At 45.2% G+C, this 15,639-nt stretch overlaps 1 protein-coding gene across 1 annotated transcript in view; it reads left to right on the forward strand.

Moving 5' to 3' along the window:
- Positions 1 to 354: 354 nt before the first annotated feature.
- The window catches only part of CHMP1A (charged multivesicular body protein 1A), a 245,331-nt gene continuing 230,046 nt past the window's right edge, over positions 355 to 15,639 (forward strand). Inside the window, exon 1 of the mRNA XM_069635579.1 lies at positions 355 to 450. Within this exon, the coding sequence (XP_069491680.1) occupies positions 444 to 450 (7 nt within the window). The 5' untranslated portion in view covers positions 355 to 443. The remainder of the gene's footprint in view (positions 451 to 15,639) is intronic.

Consider the following 15,639-nt stretch of genomic DNA (forward strand, 5'->3'; position numbering starts at 1 on the left):
GCAGGAGCTCTGTTGTGCCCCCAGTCAACAGTCCTTAATGGACTTTGCGGCACTGAAAACGAAGTAGCTGCTCCAGTAGGTCGCAGCAGAGACCGCCGAAAGGACCATGCAGCTGCTGCTGAGAAAGTCTCCTCTCAGATTCACTACGAGCTCCTCCAGGAATGATGGAGTGACAGACATCAAGGGCCGCCGAAAGGCTTATTACTGTGCGCTTCAGCCAGCAGTGCGATCAATGCCACTTCACTCTGTCTGTCCATCCCTTCCCTTGCCTTTCCGCTTGCTAATATAGGCCTGCTGATAGAACGTAAATGACGTAAGTAGTTCAGACGTAGCGCGTAAGACGTGTGATGAGCCCACGTTACTAGGGCCGTTCCTCTACTCGGAAGTAGGGATTGCTATTGCTGTCAAAGTGCGCCGAGAGACGGAGCAGATACACCGGCGCCATGGACGGTATGTACCGGGGCGGAGAAGGGCTACCTTGTCGTCGTAGGAGGAGATCATTAAACATTATGGCGGCAGAACTGGCTGTAAAATCTTAGTGGACAGCTTGGATGAAGGCGACGGGAATCGGGGAAGGTGTAACTCACAAGATATGTGCCTGCTAGCTAGGTGTGGTTCTTGCCCATTAAGTGAGCTTTAGATGGTTCTTCTGCAGAGAGTTTTCTCGTTTCTTCACAGGGAAAGGCTCTCAGGGCTAACCAATAGGAAACGGAAGATTCTTTTGGTGGACTGTCAGGATATGGCTCTTTCTGTCTCAAATCTTGGTTGGAATTGTTAGTGCCACAGTACCTCTGAAGAAGCTAGGGGACAAGGAACAGGAAGAAGGAGGCGAGGGAGCATCCCAGGGCTCCTGTCCTCCGCTAGGAGGGATGTTTCAGGATAACCGTCTATCGCACATTTTGTCCATGTCAATGTAAACACTTTGGACAAATTGCCAATGTACTGTGGCAAAGCCGGCATATGTTGAAACACCTCACAATTTTCTTTTGACATAAGCAGCGTGAAATTATACTATGCCATGGAAACGCTTACTGGCACATTGCTGACAGTCCTCATATTTGTTGGGAGCAAGTTAGGGTGAACAGATTTTCAAGATGGAAAACCAGGACAGCCAACAACATAAAAGGACTACCCCCTCACAGCCTGTCCCACAACCCCCCCATCTTTCCCACAGTATTTCCAGCACTATTCCGACATATAAATTCCATGGGTTTCACTGTTGATATAAGCATATTACCGAAAAGAGCTTTTGCTCTGATACATATTACAGGCCTTGTAGTTCATTCATTTACCAATTGGTTTATGTGGCACACTCAGTTAATTCACATGCCTAAGACCTGCAATGGTAGGGGTTCGAGCCCAGCCTACTGTGAAGAAATGTAGATTCTATTATAATATTTATGTAATGTATAATCATTGCAGACCCTTGATTTCTCCAGAACCGGGACAGGGTTTTACAATTTAAAAAAAACTCTTGTGACGGGTGCATAGGAGGCCCATATCCGGGACTGTTCGGCAAAGCCGGGACATCTGGTCACTGTAGAACAAGTAGCATGAACCATGTATTTTACAGTGGCAGTGTCGGCATATGTTTATGAAAGCATTGTGTTTTGTGAAACAAGCAGCAGGAAAATTGGTTTATTGGCAGCGCTGGCATATATTTTTAAGACCAGACAGTGTGAACAAGTGTTTTGACCATATGCTAAACCATGATGTGGGCGGTGGAGGAACACAAAACCTTATGAGAGCCAGGCCCAACCGACCCTCCCCGATGTCTTTAGACGGGGGAGACGTGAAGGACTGAAGAATGCTTACCTGACTTCAGGCTGCCTGGCACTCATAAAATTACTACTGCTCTGCAGGAGAACAGGCATAAGTACTGGTAAAACTCCCACCCAGCCCCATACTACTGCTAAACCTGCAGTGATTCCTATCATAAAGGTGAAAGAGGCACAACCTGACAAGTGTATCTCATTGGCCTCTTTTGGTAGCATTGGTGGAGGGCAGACTATAGTCTTCAGGAGAAGTGTGATCTAATACTGCTTCAACACAAACATACAGTACTACCAAAAAAGAACAATGTCCAATTGATGTGGTATAAAATATAGGAACAATTAATAAAAATGAACAATGCAGACAACCATTAAAAAACACAAAGATCCACCCTGGAAAGGAAACGCTGAGATGCATACTTTGGGAATAAAGGGGCATTCTGGGTGAAGGTGGGGTTTATGCAAATGATTTGAGCAGGAAATGTTAATGTTCAATGATCTGTCTTTCTAAAGGCAGGGAGTGGGTTCTTATACGTCAATAGGGGACATTATGGCACGCCAGGAGGACAGCCCCACTTAAAATATCTTCTAGTTTCTGTCTGGTGGTTTAACAGCGTTGAGCCAGGCTTCTAGGAGCTTCCTGGAGCAGCGATTCGGCGCCGAGTTGGTGAGCTGGTCGGCTGGCTCCAACACACAGTGAGCCCCAAACAGCACCGACCTGTAGCACGAAGAAGCTTGGGACAGGCATGTGATGTCTGGGTCGGTGTAGTGGATAAGTGCACCGAGGCGGAATCCAGTGCCAAAGGGCTGTCCTTCTGGGTTGATGGGAGGGCCCAATCCAGGGGTGTATTCAGTCCTTTCTTCTGCCCTTTCCAAACAGGAAGGTTTGTGGAGAGTACTTGCAGGGGTTTTGCCACCTCCAGTGGCAGCAGCCTGGCTAACAGTTCTTCAGTTGTTGTTGGCTTTGCCACACAGCAGTCTCGCCCCAAATGTGCCCTCCGAATGTGGATGTAGAATAGCTTTCCTCTTCCTTGGAGTCTTCTGACTTCAACTCTATAGCAGAGTTCTAGGTGAATTCTTCTAGTTGTGAAGTTCAAAGACGAATCATCTAAGAGAAGTGTTTCCTTTCCTTATAAAGGTTAAATCCTACAGGAAATGCTCCAAAGCAAGCCTGTGTTCAAGGGTTCCATCCAGGCTGCTGTAACAAGTATTCTTTGCTTTCGGACATCATCCTTGGTGATTTGTCTGCAGGCAGTTGGGAGGGCGAAGGGGGCAGAACGTTTAGGGAGCCCTAACAGAAGCCAAAATGGCAGAACCCCTCTCTGGCTACTCTAACTCCACATCTCTGTCTGCTTCAAAAGGCATTCAGTTATTGGCACTGTGGTGTTAGAGTGGCTTTGTCAGGACGGCCTTTTCTTAGAGGGCTGAAAAGAGCAGCTTTATGACTTTTTTATTTTTTATTTTTATTGTATTTGGTTCAGTACCTTTTTTACAAAATTTCACCATCAATTTACATATGCTTAAAACCAAAGCAATTCCAGCTCAATTTACATAACATTTTAAAACGGACCTTTCCCTTAAAAAAAATAAAAATAAAAATAAAAAAATAACAAAAAAAAAAAAAAAAATATATATATATATGTAACAATTAATTAGCAAACCAAAGAAAACATGGGAGCCAAAAAAAACAGGTGAAACAAATGCTGAGGATCTCCAAACTAAATCCACCTTAGTACAGGGAAGAAGAGCCCTTATAATCAGCCATCAACAAAGTAATTCAAGTACCAATCATTAACCACAAGGTTTGACCTTATGTAACGATCACTGGGAACCACCCATTTAATCAATAACTATATTTTTGTTTCATCTTTTGAGACGCAATTTTAAACCTTTCCAAAACCTGTACCACTGTGATCGTCGGGGCACTGCTCTGTCCAGTAATTCATCTGTCCCAGAACATCTCGGGGATGAAACGCTCCTTGACAACTCCAAACTTGGCAAATAGCAAGATCCTTGTAGCCTAAGTCCCCTCACATTCTAACAACAAATTCATTAGGGATTGATTAGCTGGTTTTTGCACATATTACATAAGCTGTTAATACGCTCCCCTTGGCCCTTTTTAGCCAGTACCTCCCCAGTCTGAGTTAGTTCATTCTAATCCTCCAATCTGGGAACTTTACAAGATATTTTGCCATATACCCCTTCTTTTGATCGGTTTTCAAAAAATAATTTACTGGAGAGAGGGGGCGCATATTGCTGATTGTAATGATCCAATCCATCTCATCCAGGGCCTTTTGGGCTTTCAACGGATTATGGATCAAAGTCTCCAAATCCGTATTTGCTTTGAGCCACCCCTCCTTCCAGGTATATCAACATTTTCGATTTTCGTGTCTCTAAGTGCACTTTTAAATCCAAATATAGTGTCCCTTCCTGAGCAATAATATTGAGATGGTAGAGAGCTGTCAATTTCCAGTCTGCTTGGATCTTTAATGATCGTAACCCCAGTTCGAATCGCAAGCTGCACATAGGGGGACTCATAGGGAGGCCAAGAACGCTCTTCCATACCATTCCCTTCAGCCTTTACCAGTCTATATTCCACAACCCTGGCTTAGCCTCCAACCCGTGCAGAATCTCCGGAATTACTTTTGATGAATAGTATTTGATCAATAGGAGGATCGAGAGCTTACAAAACCCTATCGGAACCTTTTTCATCTGTGGTATTATTCGCGAGCTCCTCATTTGTATGTTCGGTTCCACCTTACCCAAGGATGGAGAGGCATACACTTTATAACCCAAGTAGATTAGATCTTCAACTCTTGGGATATGCTGCCCTCCCAGCTCCCAATGAGAAAAGATCACCTTTTTGTGTGTGTTTGAAAACAACTATTTTTGATTTTTTGGGTCAATGGCAAGACCATTCGCCTTTGCATAACAGTCCAGTTTGTCCAAAAGGCGCTGCAGCCCCACTGCAGTTCTGTCCAGCAGGACCACATCATCCGCATAGGCCAGCCAGTGAATCTTGGAACCATTAATCACTGGGCTGGCCAAAGCTGATGATTCCAAAAACTCCCCCATGTTCGCCAGGTCCAGATTAAAAAACAGGGGAGCTCCCAGACAACCCTGGCGAACACACCTTTCAACCCTGATTTCATCTGAAAGATGACCTTCATCATCTAATCGAATTCTGATGGTGGAATCCCTGTGGAGTTCTAATATCATCACCAAAATACCCTCTGGGAGACCGCAACTCCTAAGCTTTTACCATAACCGATGTCTAGTTACCTGGTCAACAAAAGCTTTTACAAAGTAAACCCATGCCCCAATGAGTTGTACTTCTACCTTAATCCTTGTTTTTTCACTCGGGGCATTTAATACCAAGCCATTTAACGCAGTAGTCTCCCTCTGAAACCTGTTTGATGTTTTGACAGAATGTTTGCCTCCTTCGCACAATTATTTCCCCCTTTAGGATCTTCATAAAGATCTTACTTTCAATGTCAAGGAGGGCGATCGGGCGATAATTTATTGGTAGCAACCGATTGCCCCCCTTGATCAGCAGAATAATAATTGTGGTTTTCCACGAAATTGGAAACTTTTGTCTCGCGAGAATATCTCCAAAAAGCCAAAACAATAAATTGGCCCATAGAAAGAGACTGTTCTTCAGGACCTGGTATGTTAAACCATTTGGACCGAATGCTTTCGAAGTTGATGATTTCCCAATTAATTCAACCAGAACCTGTTCGTCAAAGGGAAGGCGCCAGATAACACTTCTGCAGAGACGCCGGTAGGAGAGGACATGAGCCTTCTCTCCCTGATCTACACCTCCACGCTCCACTGAGGAGCTTCAGCAGCACTCCCTGCGCATTACGGTGAGAGAGCTAGCCCTGGTAGGAGCTTTAGATTAATTGCTCCATCATGCTCACAAAATCACTCTTAAGTACGCAGTGAGAGAAATTAAAAAGTTTTTATTACGCACCCAAGTGCATAGCCATCGCTGTGACCACCTGGCTTACGGACCACCATTGCCAGCAACGTGTGTAATGGCCGTGCCAGGCCTACACTAACCCAGGATGGCCCCCGCAACATTGCTACTGTAGCCCCTGATTGGCTGCCACTACTTATTTCTGGCCACAGTCATTACTGGGAGGCGGAAGCCAGGCCAACCACAGAAGGGCCACGAAAAAGGGCCTGTCTGTGCCTGTCCGGGACGGGACGGGATCGTGTCAGATCCCCTTTTGGATACCACACCTATCCTCCACCCTGTGAGTACCCCCACCTTCCTTCCCACCACAGCGCACTGTCGTCTGAACGTTATCATCTTGTTCCCTGTGTCATCCTGACACCGTAGCCAAGGAAATGACCAGCAAACTTGAAAGCACGCAGCCCGGCACACCACGATGCTAGCATCACGCCAGCTATACTAGCACCAAGGATATACCCGCGCGACGTACTCTAGTGCCGTAGCACTTCCTTCAAAGGCAACTCACTTGCCTCTGCACATAGCGCTGCCTATATACATTGTCAATGTTAACTGCACTGCGTTCCCCAAGTAATGCAAATCTACCATATGTGGACTCCGGGCCCTGTACCAGCCAGCTCTGCCGCCGTATAGTTTGCATTGGTTTGTTAGCCACTGTATTTGCCGCCACACTAGGCCCATTGTCTGCTAGTGATTACCTGACTCTGTGCCTGCCACTGTTAGCTGCCCTCTAACTGCTGCCAATGTATTTGACGCCGCACCAGGCCCATTGATTGCTAGTGACTATTTGACTTTGTGCCTGCCACTGTTTGCTACACTGTAATTTGCTGCCGCCGAAAGTCGCCTCACTGTTGGAAGTGATTATTAGCCTATGCTTTAGATCCTGCCTGATACCCTTTTAACCACCAACTACTGCATCATCCTCCTTCCGGGCAACCTTGACAACGCTGTCAACGGCACCTTCACAAGCTTCATGGTTTCAGGTGTCCAGCAACATCATCTACGAGTCGTCCAGCCCAAGAAAACCGCAGCTGACAGTGAAACTACCTACATAGACCTGACCTGGATGACCAAGTTGTAAAAATCAATCATTTTGATTGAAACCAACAATAAAATAAAAAAAAAATACTAAAAATGCATCCCATCACGCACCTCTTCACTCACACGCTTTCAGAGCAGAACATACACTATTTCCCCCTGACGGAACACACACTGCTTTTCCTTATGCTCACTGCATCCATTTCCATGCTATCTCTAACACCCACCACCGACATAACAGACATACCTCACCCTTCCCTCCTCCCAAATAGCTATGCCCCACCATTCTGCACTACCCCCACACACCGCCTCCCAGTCAATCCAGAGTCCAGACTCGCCAAGCTCAGGTCACGCAGTGAACCAACTCTGACGCACAGCTCCCCTAGCCCCACATCTAATAGTAACATTAGGCTAGGCTCACGCACCCACCATACTATCGCGAGTAAAACCCTGCACATACCACAAGTATTAACACGGGTCACTTCCCAACTTTACCCAGTCCCACCCACAAAACTACACCACAAGTGCAACTCATTTATTAAGAACCCAGTTCACCCACAGTCCGATCTGACTATGCCCACCATTCACCCCTGTGCCCTCCATCACACCAAGCCCGCAGCGATAAGCACCCATACGCCTGCCATCAAATGCGCCCTCATAAATGCGAGATCACTCTCCTCCCATGCGCTGTAAATAAATGACCTAATCTCCACAAACAATTTTGACCTACTCACTATCACAGAGACATGGCTCCACGAAGCATCTGGCCCAGCTATTTCCTTAGCCCTCTCGCAAGGCTATTCCATTATCCGAACAGACAGACAACTATCTAAAGGAGGGGGGAGTAGCTCTGATCACCAAAGAGACACTGTCCATCAGGCAATGCCACCACCCTTGGGATGGCAACACTGACTTCCTCTCAGCTAAACTAGCACTATTCCCTAACTGCACCATCAATATTCACCTTACGTACAGGCCTCCAGGCTCAGCCCTTGACTTCCATAGGCAGCTCCTGCACATACTCTGCAACAACCTAAAACTTGCTTGGCGACCTAAACCTAGGTCTGAGCGACCCCAAAGATAAAGCAGCATCGGCCCTAGCAAAGGAATCAAAAGACCCTGAATTTATACACAAAGTCAACAACCCAACGCACTGCAAAGGCCGCACCTTAGACTGGGTGGCAGACCACAATTGATCCACATCTGTCACTTCCAACGTTGCTTACACCTGGACCGATCACAACTGCATCTAATTCACCATCCCAACCACACTGACCACCAAAACACTCAACTGTGCGCCTCCAGCTCAGGTTAGAAGCTCCAAAAAACTAAGGACAACCTTCTCCCTTTCCTTGAAGTCCCTGAACTTAAACACCCATTCTCAAGCGACCCAAGTATCCTCGCAGCCGTTTATTCTAAAACCCTCACTGGATCTGTCAACACCCTAGCCCCCTTTGAATGCAAATAAGAAAAACAAAACATTAACACCAATTCATGGTTCACCGACAAACTACAGGCCCTACATACCAGCAAACGCAACACCTTGGAAAACTGGTATTCTAAGCCCAATTAATCCACAAAGCAGAATTAAAAAAGATATCTAACCAGTATAAACACGCCATATTCTATCCAACTCGATGATCACTAAGGCTAATTCACAATCTAAAGAAATGTTTTTCTGTATTCAGAGACCTCATTACACCTTCCACCAGCCCCGATGAGATCACTAAAGATAAAGCATTGTGCTCCAGCATTCAGGCAGCACTGCTCAAAGAAATTGAATGCCTCAAAGAAAAAATACTAGCGCAGTTCAAATCCCTACCTAAACAGCACCAACCTCCTCTACCTAATCCCCCCCACCCCATCTCCACGCAGATACTCTTCTCCTTCTGAGATGTCACTGAAACAGAAGTCCACGAACTCCTACATCACCTCAAGCCATCCACCTGCAAAGGAGACAGCGGTCCCCCAGCCATCATCAAAGAATGTGCGGAATCCTTAGCTCCCCTACTCACAGTATTCATTAATGCTTCTTTTTTGACAGACATTGTCCCCTCCAGCCTCAAAGAAACCTGGGTATGCCCGCTTCTAAAAATAAACCACCTTAGATTCCTCATCCCTCAAAAACTACTGACCTATCACCACCGTCCCATTCCTCCTCAAAATCTTGGCTAAAGCAGCCCATAATCAGATCCAACAATTCCTGGAATCAAACGCCACCCTGGGCAAAAGGCAATCAGGATTTCGTAAAGGCCACGGTACAAAAACCGCCCTCCTGGATCTTAAGAATCAAATAACTACCATTATGGACAAAGGCAAACCGGCGCTCCTCCTCTTTTGGACCTCTCTGCCGCCTCCGATCTCGTTGATCACAAGACCCTCAGCGCCCACCTCACTCGGGCAGCTTACTTCTCTAACACGGCCTCCTCATGGATCACATCCTTCCTGGAAGGAAGAGCCATGAAGGTTTTTTCTGACCTAGCCAACGCAGAACCATCTGCCATTCAGTGTGAAGGCTCCTGCACTGCCCCCATCCTCTACAATCTGTTAACCAAACCCCTCTTTCACCTACTTGCCTCCTTCGGCATAGCGTATACCAACTATGCCGATGATAAACAGGTACTCCTGCACCTCACAAGTTCCCATTACCAAGACAACGCAGCCCTCACAAGGATTTACTCCATCATCCAAACATGGATGACAACTAATGGATTGTGGCTAAACGGCGATAAAACTGAGATCATCATCATGGGCCCCAAACAAACACTAGCCAAACTCAACCAGCAATACTGCAACTTCACCATCTACAACGCTCACATCACCGTCTCCTCATCAGTCAAAACCTTAGGGGTTTATCTAGACTCCACCCTATCCATGACAAGGCAGGTCAGCGCCATTGCCTCAGCGTCTGCCCATACCACCAAACTCATGAACGCAGTAACACCTTTCCTATCCAAGCAGAACTTCTTATCAATAGCCAGAGCCACCATAGGGGCTAAACTAGACTACTGCAATGTGCTCCTAGCAGGCACTTCCACTAAAAATCTAAACAGGCTTCAAACTATCCAAAACAATGCGCTTAGAGCAGCACTTAGAATCCCCAGGAGAGACCACATCTCGCAGGCAAGGCGACATGCAAACTGGCTCCCCATAAGGGAAAGGATCACATTTAAAACCCTCACTTTGACGCACAAGTGTCTGAGCCTCTCAGCCCCACTATACCTCTCGGAAATCATAGCCAGGGACACCTCATCCCGCTCCAAAAGAACCTTCCATGCCAACAAACTACGCATCCCTCACATTCTCGGAGCCAGAGCAGGGGGTATTTGTTTTCCGCAAACTGCACCGAAACTGTCGAACTCCCTTCCTAACACATTCTGAGCAGAGACCTCCCTCCCAGCTTTCCGAACTGTGGGAGTTTGTTTAGTGGAGGGAACATAAGGGAAAATACTGGTCCAAGCCCCTCCTGCCTGAAGTTCAGGCTAGAGGATGTGTCCAGAGCCAGCAGGCGCATAATCGTGCCCCCGGCCCTGATGTGATCCCTTCCTACATGTTCAAGGACCCCCTGGATTTGTGGGCACAACTTTTAACTGTGGTGTTTAACACCTGCATGGAAACGGGTAGCTACCCCCTGTCCTGGAAAAAGGCCATTATTTCCCCCTTTTTTTTTTTTTATAAAGGGGATCATGCTAGCCCACTTTTTACAGGCCTATTTCGCTCTTGGATACCTCTTTCAAGATTTTTGGCAGAGTGTTATTGGTCCACATAGCACCGACTCCTCCAAGAGCCAGTTTCTATCTGATATACAGTTTGGTTTTCGGCCCAGGGTTGGGACAACGGAACAGTCTCAACCTATATCTCCTGGTGGCTAATTCAGTCTTTTCCGGGGGTGAGGGAGTGTACCTGGCATTTATAGACCTGATCACTGCCTTTGATAAGGTAGACAGGAAGAAACTTTGGGCTGTGCTCTGGTCCATGGGTTGTCCAGGGGATGTCTTGAAGGTTCTGGTGGAGTTATATAGAAACAATGAGGCTTGCGTGCGCAGTGGCCTGTGGATTGGGGGGTTGGGAGGGGGGGGGGTCATTGCACGGCATGTTTTAAGGTTGGTTACGGGGTTCGGCAGGGCTTCATCCTGGCTCCAATTTACTTTTGTTTATATATCAATGGGCTCTCGAAGGACCTGCTTAACACAATGACTGATCTATTGGTTTTGGGGGGGCGGGCTTATCCTGTGCTGGCCTACGCGGACGACGCTGTATTGCTAGCCAGGACCCCAAGAGCACTCCAGATTCTCATTGATGCATATGTAGCATTCATGAGTAATCTGGGCCCCAAAATCAATACGAAAGAATTGGCTGTAGTGGCTGCTGTGGGAAGAAAAAGGCCGGCAAATATGCGCCCTATGCTCTGTGGCAGAGAAGTAATCCCTAGGGCAAAGGTGTTTGACTATCTGGGGATCCGATTTTCAGAAACACTCACAGGGAGGATGCATCTAAATAAACAATCAGCAAAGCTAACTCAGCAGATCAGGAATTTTTCGCTTTATGTCACGTTGTGAGGGTCAACCTCTGGATGCTGTGGTCAAGATATAAGTGGCTCAATCAAAGACTGTTCTCTGTATGGTGCACAATTATGGGCGGAGGGCAGACGAGATACAAATTAAGGAGAACCAGTTTCTTAGGAGATTATTGGGGCTCCCGAGCTGATCACCTTGCCTGTCCATCCATAGGGAATTGGGACTGGAGGACCAGTGGGCTTTTGCCCCGATTAATATTTTGGGTCCGGATTTAGGCAAACGAATGTGCACCCCTCTGCCATTCTATAAAAAGGTCAGTAATGGCCAGGGTGGGTTGGAGAAGAATCCTGTGGCTCAACTACATTGATAACGCCTCTGGAGAAGCGAACCTAAGCACCCTTTCCCCACCAGTTGCTCTCCTGTCCAAAATAAAGGCCGGCGAGTTATAAACATGTTTTGGGAGAAGCTATGAAGAGATTATTTGCTGAACATGAGAGTAACCCTGACACAGTGCATGCTGTGATTAGCTGGCCGAATGAGATGCAACCATACCTAATTTGGGGTACGAGTAAAAAAGAATGCTGGCTAATCCCTATGGCAAGGTTTCATTGGCTTCATTTGAGGGCTAACACTGTGAATTGGAAGGGCTACCCGAATTCGGCTGGGTGACCAGTGTGTGGGCACAACAAGGAAGACTTGACCCATTTGTTATTGTTTTGCCCTGGGTACGAAGGGATTTGAAGAGCAACGTTACTACCAGTCCTGGGGGAGGCTAACATTCGTCAATATAGAGCTGCCACTTTGTTCCTTATGAGCTCGGACTCTGTTCTGGCTGCTTGGGCCTTACTCTCTTTTCTGAAAAGAGAAATGTACTTGAGGATACAAGGTGAATAACGCAGTGAGTTTTATACTGAATTGTAATGGAAACAAGAGCCATATGTTGAAGATCGTGTTTTATTGCGTGCTTGTCAAAGAATTATTGAATTCGATTGTATGTGTAGGGTTGTATTAGAGTGTATTGTTTTATTCGAGTGTATTTGATATGTATTAAGTGGGTTTTTATTATTGTATGTAAGTTCAAAGGAAGGTTTTTTTTTATAATAACAATTAAGTGACTATTGTTTTATGTGTTTTATGGATTTTGGATCCGAAATAAACTTTTTTGACTGACTGACATATTTAATGTTATTGGACCTCTCTGCAGCCTTCGATCTGGTGGATCACCAACTTTTGAGCCTCCACAAGATGCCTAGACCTTGAATGCTGTCTACATCGCCATTCAGGCTTGGATGGCTGAAAAATCTCTTGCTCTCAACGATGAGAAGACAGAGCTTCTCATTGTTGCGTCAAGTCCTCCTCTGACTGGACCCTCTTTACAAACGTTTTCCTATCATGGGTCATGAGATACCTGTAGCCAGACCGGTTAAGATCCTGGGGAGTCTAACTGGATGCCGAATTATCCATGAAACCCCATGTCTCACATCCGCTCCGCTTGTGGATTCGTTACACGTCTTTTGCATCAAATAAGGCCCTATTTGTCCATTGGAAATAGATCTCTCCTTACCTCTGGACTCGTTAACAAGAGACCTGATTACTGTAAAAGATTCTTAATTAGAACATCCAAAGCTAATCTACACTGCCTGCAGACTGCATGAAACAGAGAGGTTAGAGCCATTCCTGGTCTGTTAAAACGAGACCACATTTCACCATCTACACGGGCCTGCACTGGCTGCCCGTCAAGCACAGGATTATTCACAAATTGCTCTCACTTGCATACAAATATCAGACTGCCCTGGCCCCTCAATATCTCACTAATCGCCTAGTAGTTGATCAGCCCAAGTGTAATTTGCGCTCCAGTAAGAACTATAAGCTCTTACAACCACGCTTTAAGCTAGTGAAATTTTGTAGCTCGAGATTTGATGTTAAAGTGCGAAAAGAATGGAATGTCCTTCTCTTCCCTTGAGCATGTCCTCCTCACTGCTCGAGTTTAAAAGATCTATTAAAACACGTTTGTTCAATATGAAGCCAGATTGAAAGATACCCTTGCTTTCTGTTTTTTCTATTCCCTTAACTGTCCAGTTAATCGTCTTATTCGTTACGTGTGTGCCCTGAGGCCCATGGGCATGTGGCGCGTAATAAGAAATAATAATGCAGGTAATGCAGCTTCACCTGTGTATTGTGTATAGTTTGTTTTAAGCTTGCAGTGCGTTTACATGTGATCGCTTTACTGGTTGAAATGCTGCAGTTGTTTTACTTTGTACTTCAAAAGGTGGTGTTCCCCATCCCCACGTCCTGTGTGTATTTTACCCCTTTTTGAGCAATCTGAGAAATACACATGTGACATGGGAATGGGGAAAGACCCCCTTTTGAGCACACGGCTGGGGAAAAACAGCAGCATTTTAGGCAGCCAGTTTGCGACGCATGTTTATTTAGGGAGTGGGTGGGCTATATGGAGAGAAACTGGTACAGTAAAGTTCTATATCTTCACTAGTCACTGAGGCAGCGAGTGACTTGTGAAGAAGTAGAACTTTACTGTTGTTGCTGGTAACTATTAGTGAAAATGCAAGTACAGTGCACACCCTGGGGGGTATATCTAAGGTCTATGTCTTCAAGAAAAGTTAATATGGCTTGGGTGCAAGGGGTAATCCTTGCCCTGACACGTAGGCAGAATAGCAGTACAGTACAAAATGTACATTTTCGGACCCGTTAGATTGTAAAGTGTTTTTTCCCTTGGGCCCAGTGCCACTTGCAGAGGCATTCACGTGTGACTGACATGGTTACCAGCAACATAGTACAAAAAGTCTCCAACTCTATGGAGACTCCTGTCCCCTGCATACCTTTCTCCTGTCTATAAAGTCAATAGTTCTGTAAACTTTAGTTGTATGCTTCACAACAAATGGTTATTATACAATTCACATGTAAGGACGTCATTGCTCACTCGTAGTCTTCACATTTTTCCCTGAAGAACCCGTTCTTTCAATCTTTCTTTTTCAATTTTCCATAGTAAAAACCAAACGCGTTTCGAGAGAAAAACCCCATCCTTCAGGATGCAATCTGTGACAATATTCGAAGGAAATATTACAATGAATGTTTGGAAAACACACAAATTTTTCAGCACACAATTGTAAACCAAGAATCATTTCAAAATAATTCACTGTTGTAAAGTTTAGCCAGTGTTCAATATTCATGTTATTCCATTGATGCTCAAAGAACATTACATCTACAAGAAGTTTCAAATGTTATTTATGTATGACTTACCTCTGTATGGCACGTGAGAATATTATGTTGTGCAATAAACAATGGCTATCTCTGTGTTGCATACTCTAGTTTTGTCAATATTGGGCAAAGTGATACTATTGCCACTTCACTACTCCTGTTAGTGTATTCTGAACTTTGAGAAGACATCCCTTTTGACTCTGTTCTTCTTGGTATTTTGGGCTCTTTAATTCGTTCTAGAGGGCGCATTTGCAGTACACCACCAGAGTGTATACTCCCTCTTCTATTTCTGTTAAGGAAATTGCGCAACACAGATCGTTCAATTGACCCCCTTTGAAATCAATTGCATGGCTTGATAGAATGAAATGGCCATTTCATTTTGGCAAAATAAGTGGCAGTTATTTATTGGGTAGAAAACAGTTAGTCCTACATCCATTTCTATGGAACAGAAGAGGTGGACATGTACCACCGTGATCACCTGACTACCTTGCGAGCACGTTTGAACTTAATCATGTGATCTTTGTCACAGTATATCAAACTACTCGTTTACCGGTGCACGCTTTTTATGAGTGGTGAATTCTATTCTAACTTGTAAAGGACTCGGTTTCTACACTTGGTACGCACAATCTTTCCCTTTTTTTAGGTTGGACTATTATGCTTTCATCAGTTACCTTGTAAGTTTATTCATATCTGGATATTGGTTTATTGCAGTTTGACTTTTGATAAAATGTACTTTGGGCATTTTTTGATTATTCACGGATCGGAAATGGGGACACTTGTGCTTGAATGATTCGGTTCTTAACTTCCTCTATTTTATTGTTGGTTTCACTTAGTTTTCTGTCATTTAAGGTTGAGAAACTTCTAGGAAGATGCCTGATTTACACATGGATTTCAAATAGGACTGGTTCTATGATAGGAGGTGTAGACTCTTATTTTGGGATCCCTTATGGGACTATTAAAAACCTTTTGACCACTTATGGACACCAGTGTCTCTTTTACTCACCTGCCAGGTGATGGGTCGTTACTAGAAAAGGTATGCCTTTCTCAGTGGCGTTGTTTTCCTAGTGCTTGCAATATCGCTTTGTATATTAGGAGAGCATTATAACCTTCTTGTAGATGA

The sequence above is a fragment of the Ambystoma mexicanum genome, chromosome 1q (genome assembly GCF_040938575.1).
Source record: "Ambystoma mexicanum isolate Mex_15411 chromosome 1q, UKY_AmexF1_1, whole genome shotgun sequence".
Lineage (NCBI taxonomy): Eukaryota > Metazoa > Chordata > Amphibia > Caudata > Ambystomatidae > Ambystoma > Ambystoma mexicanum.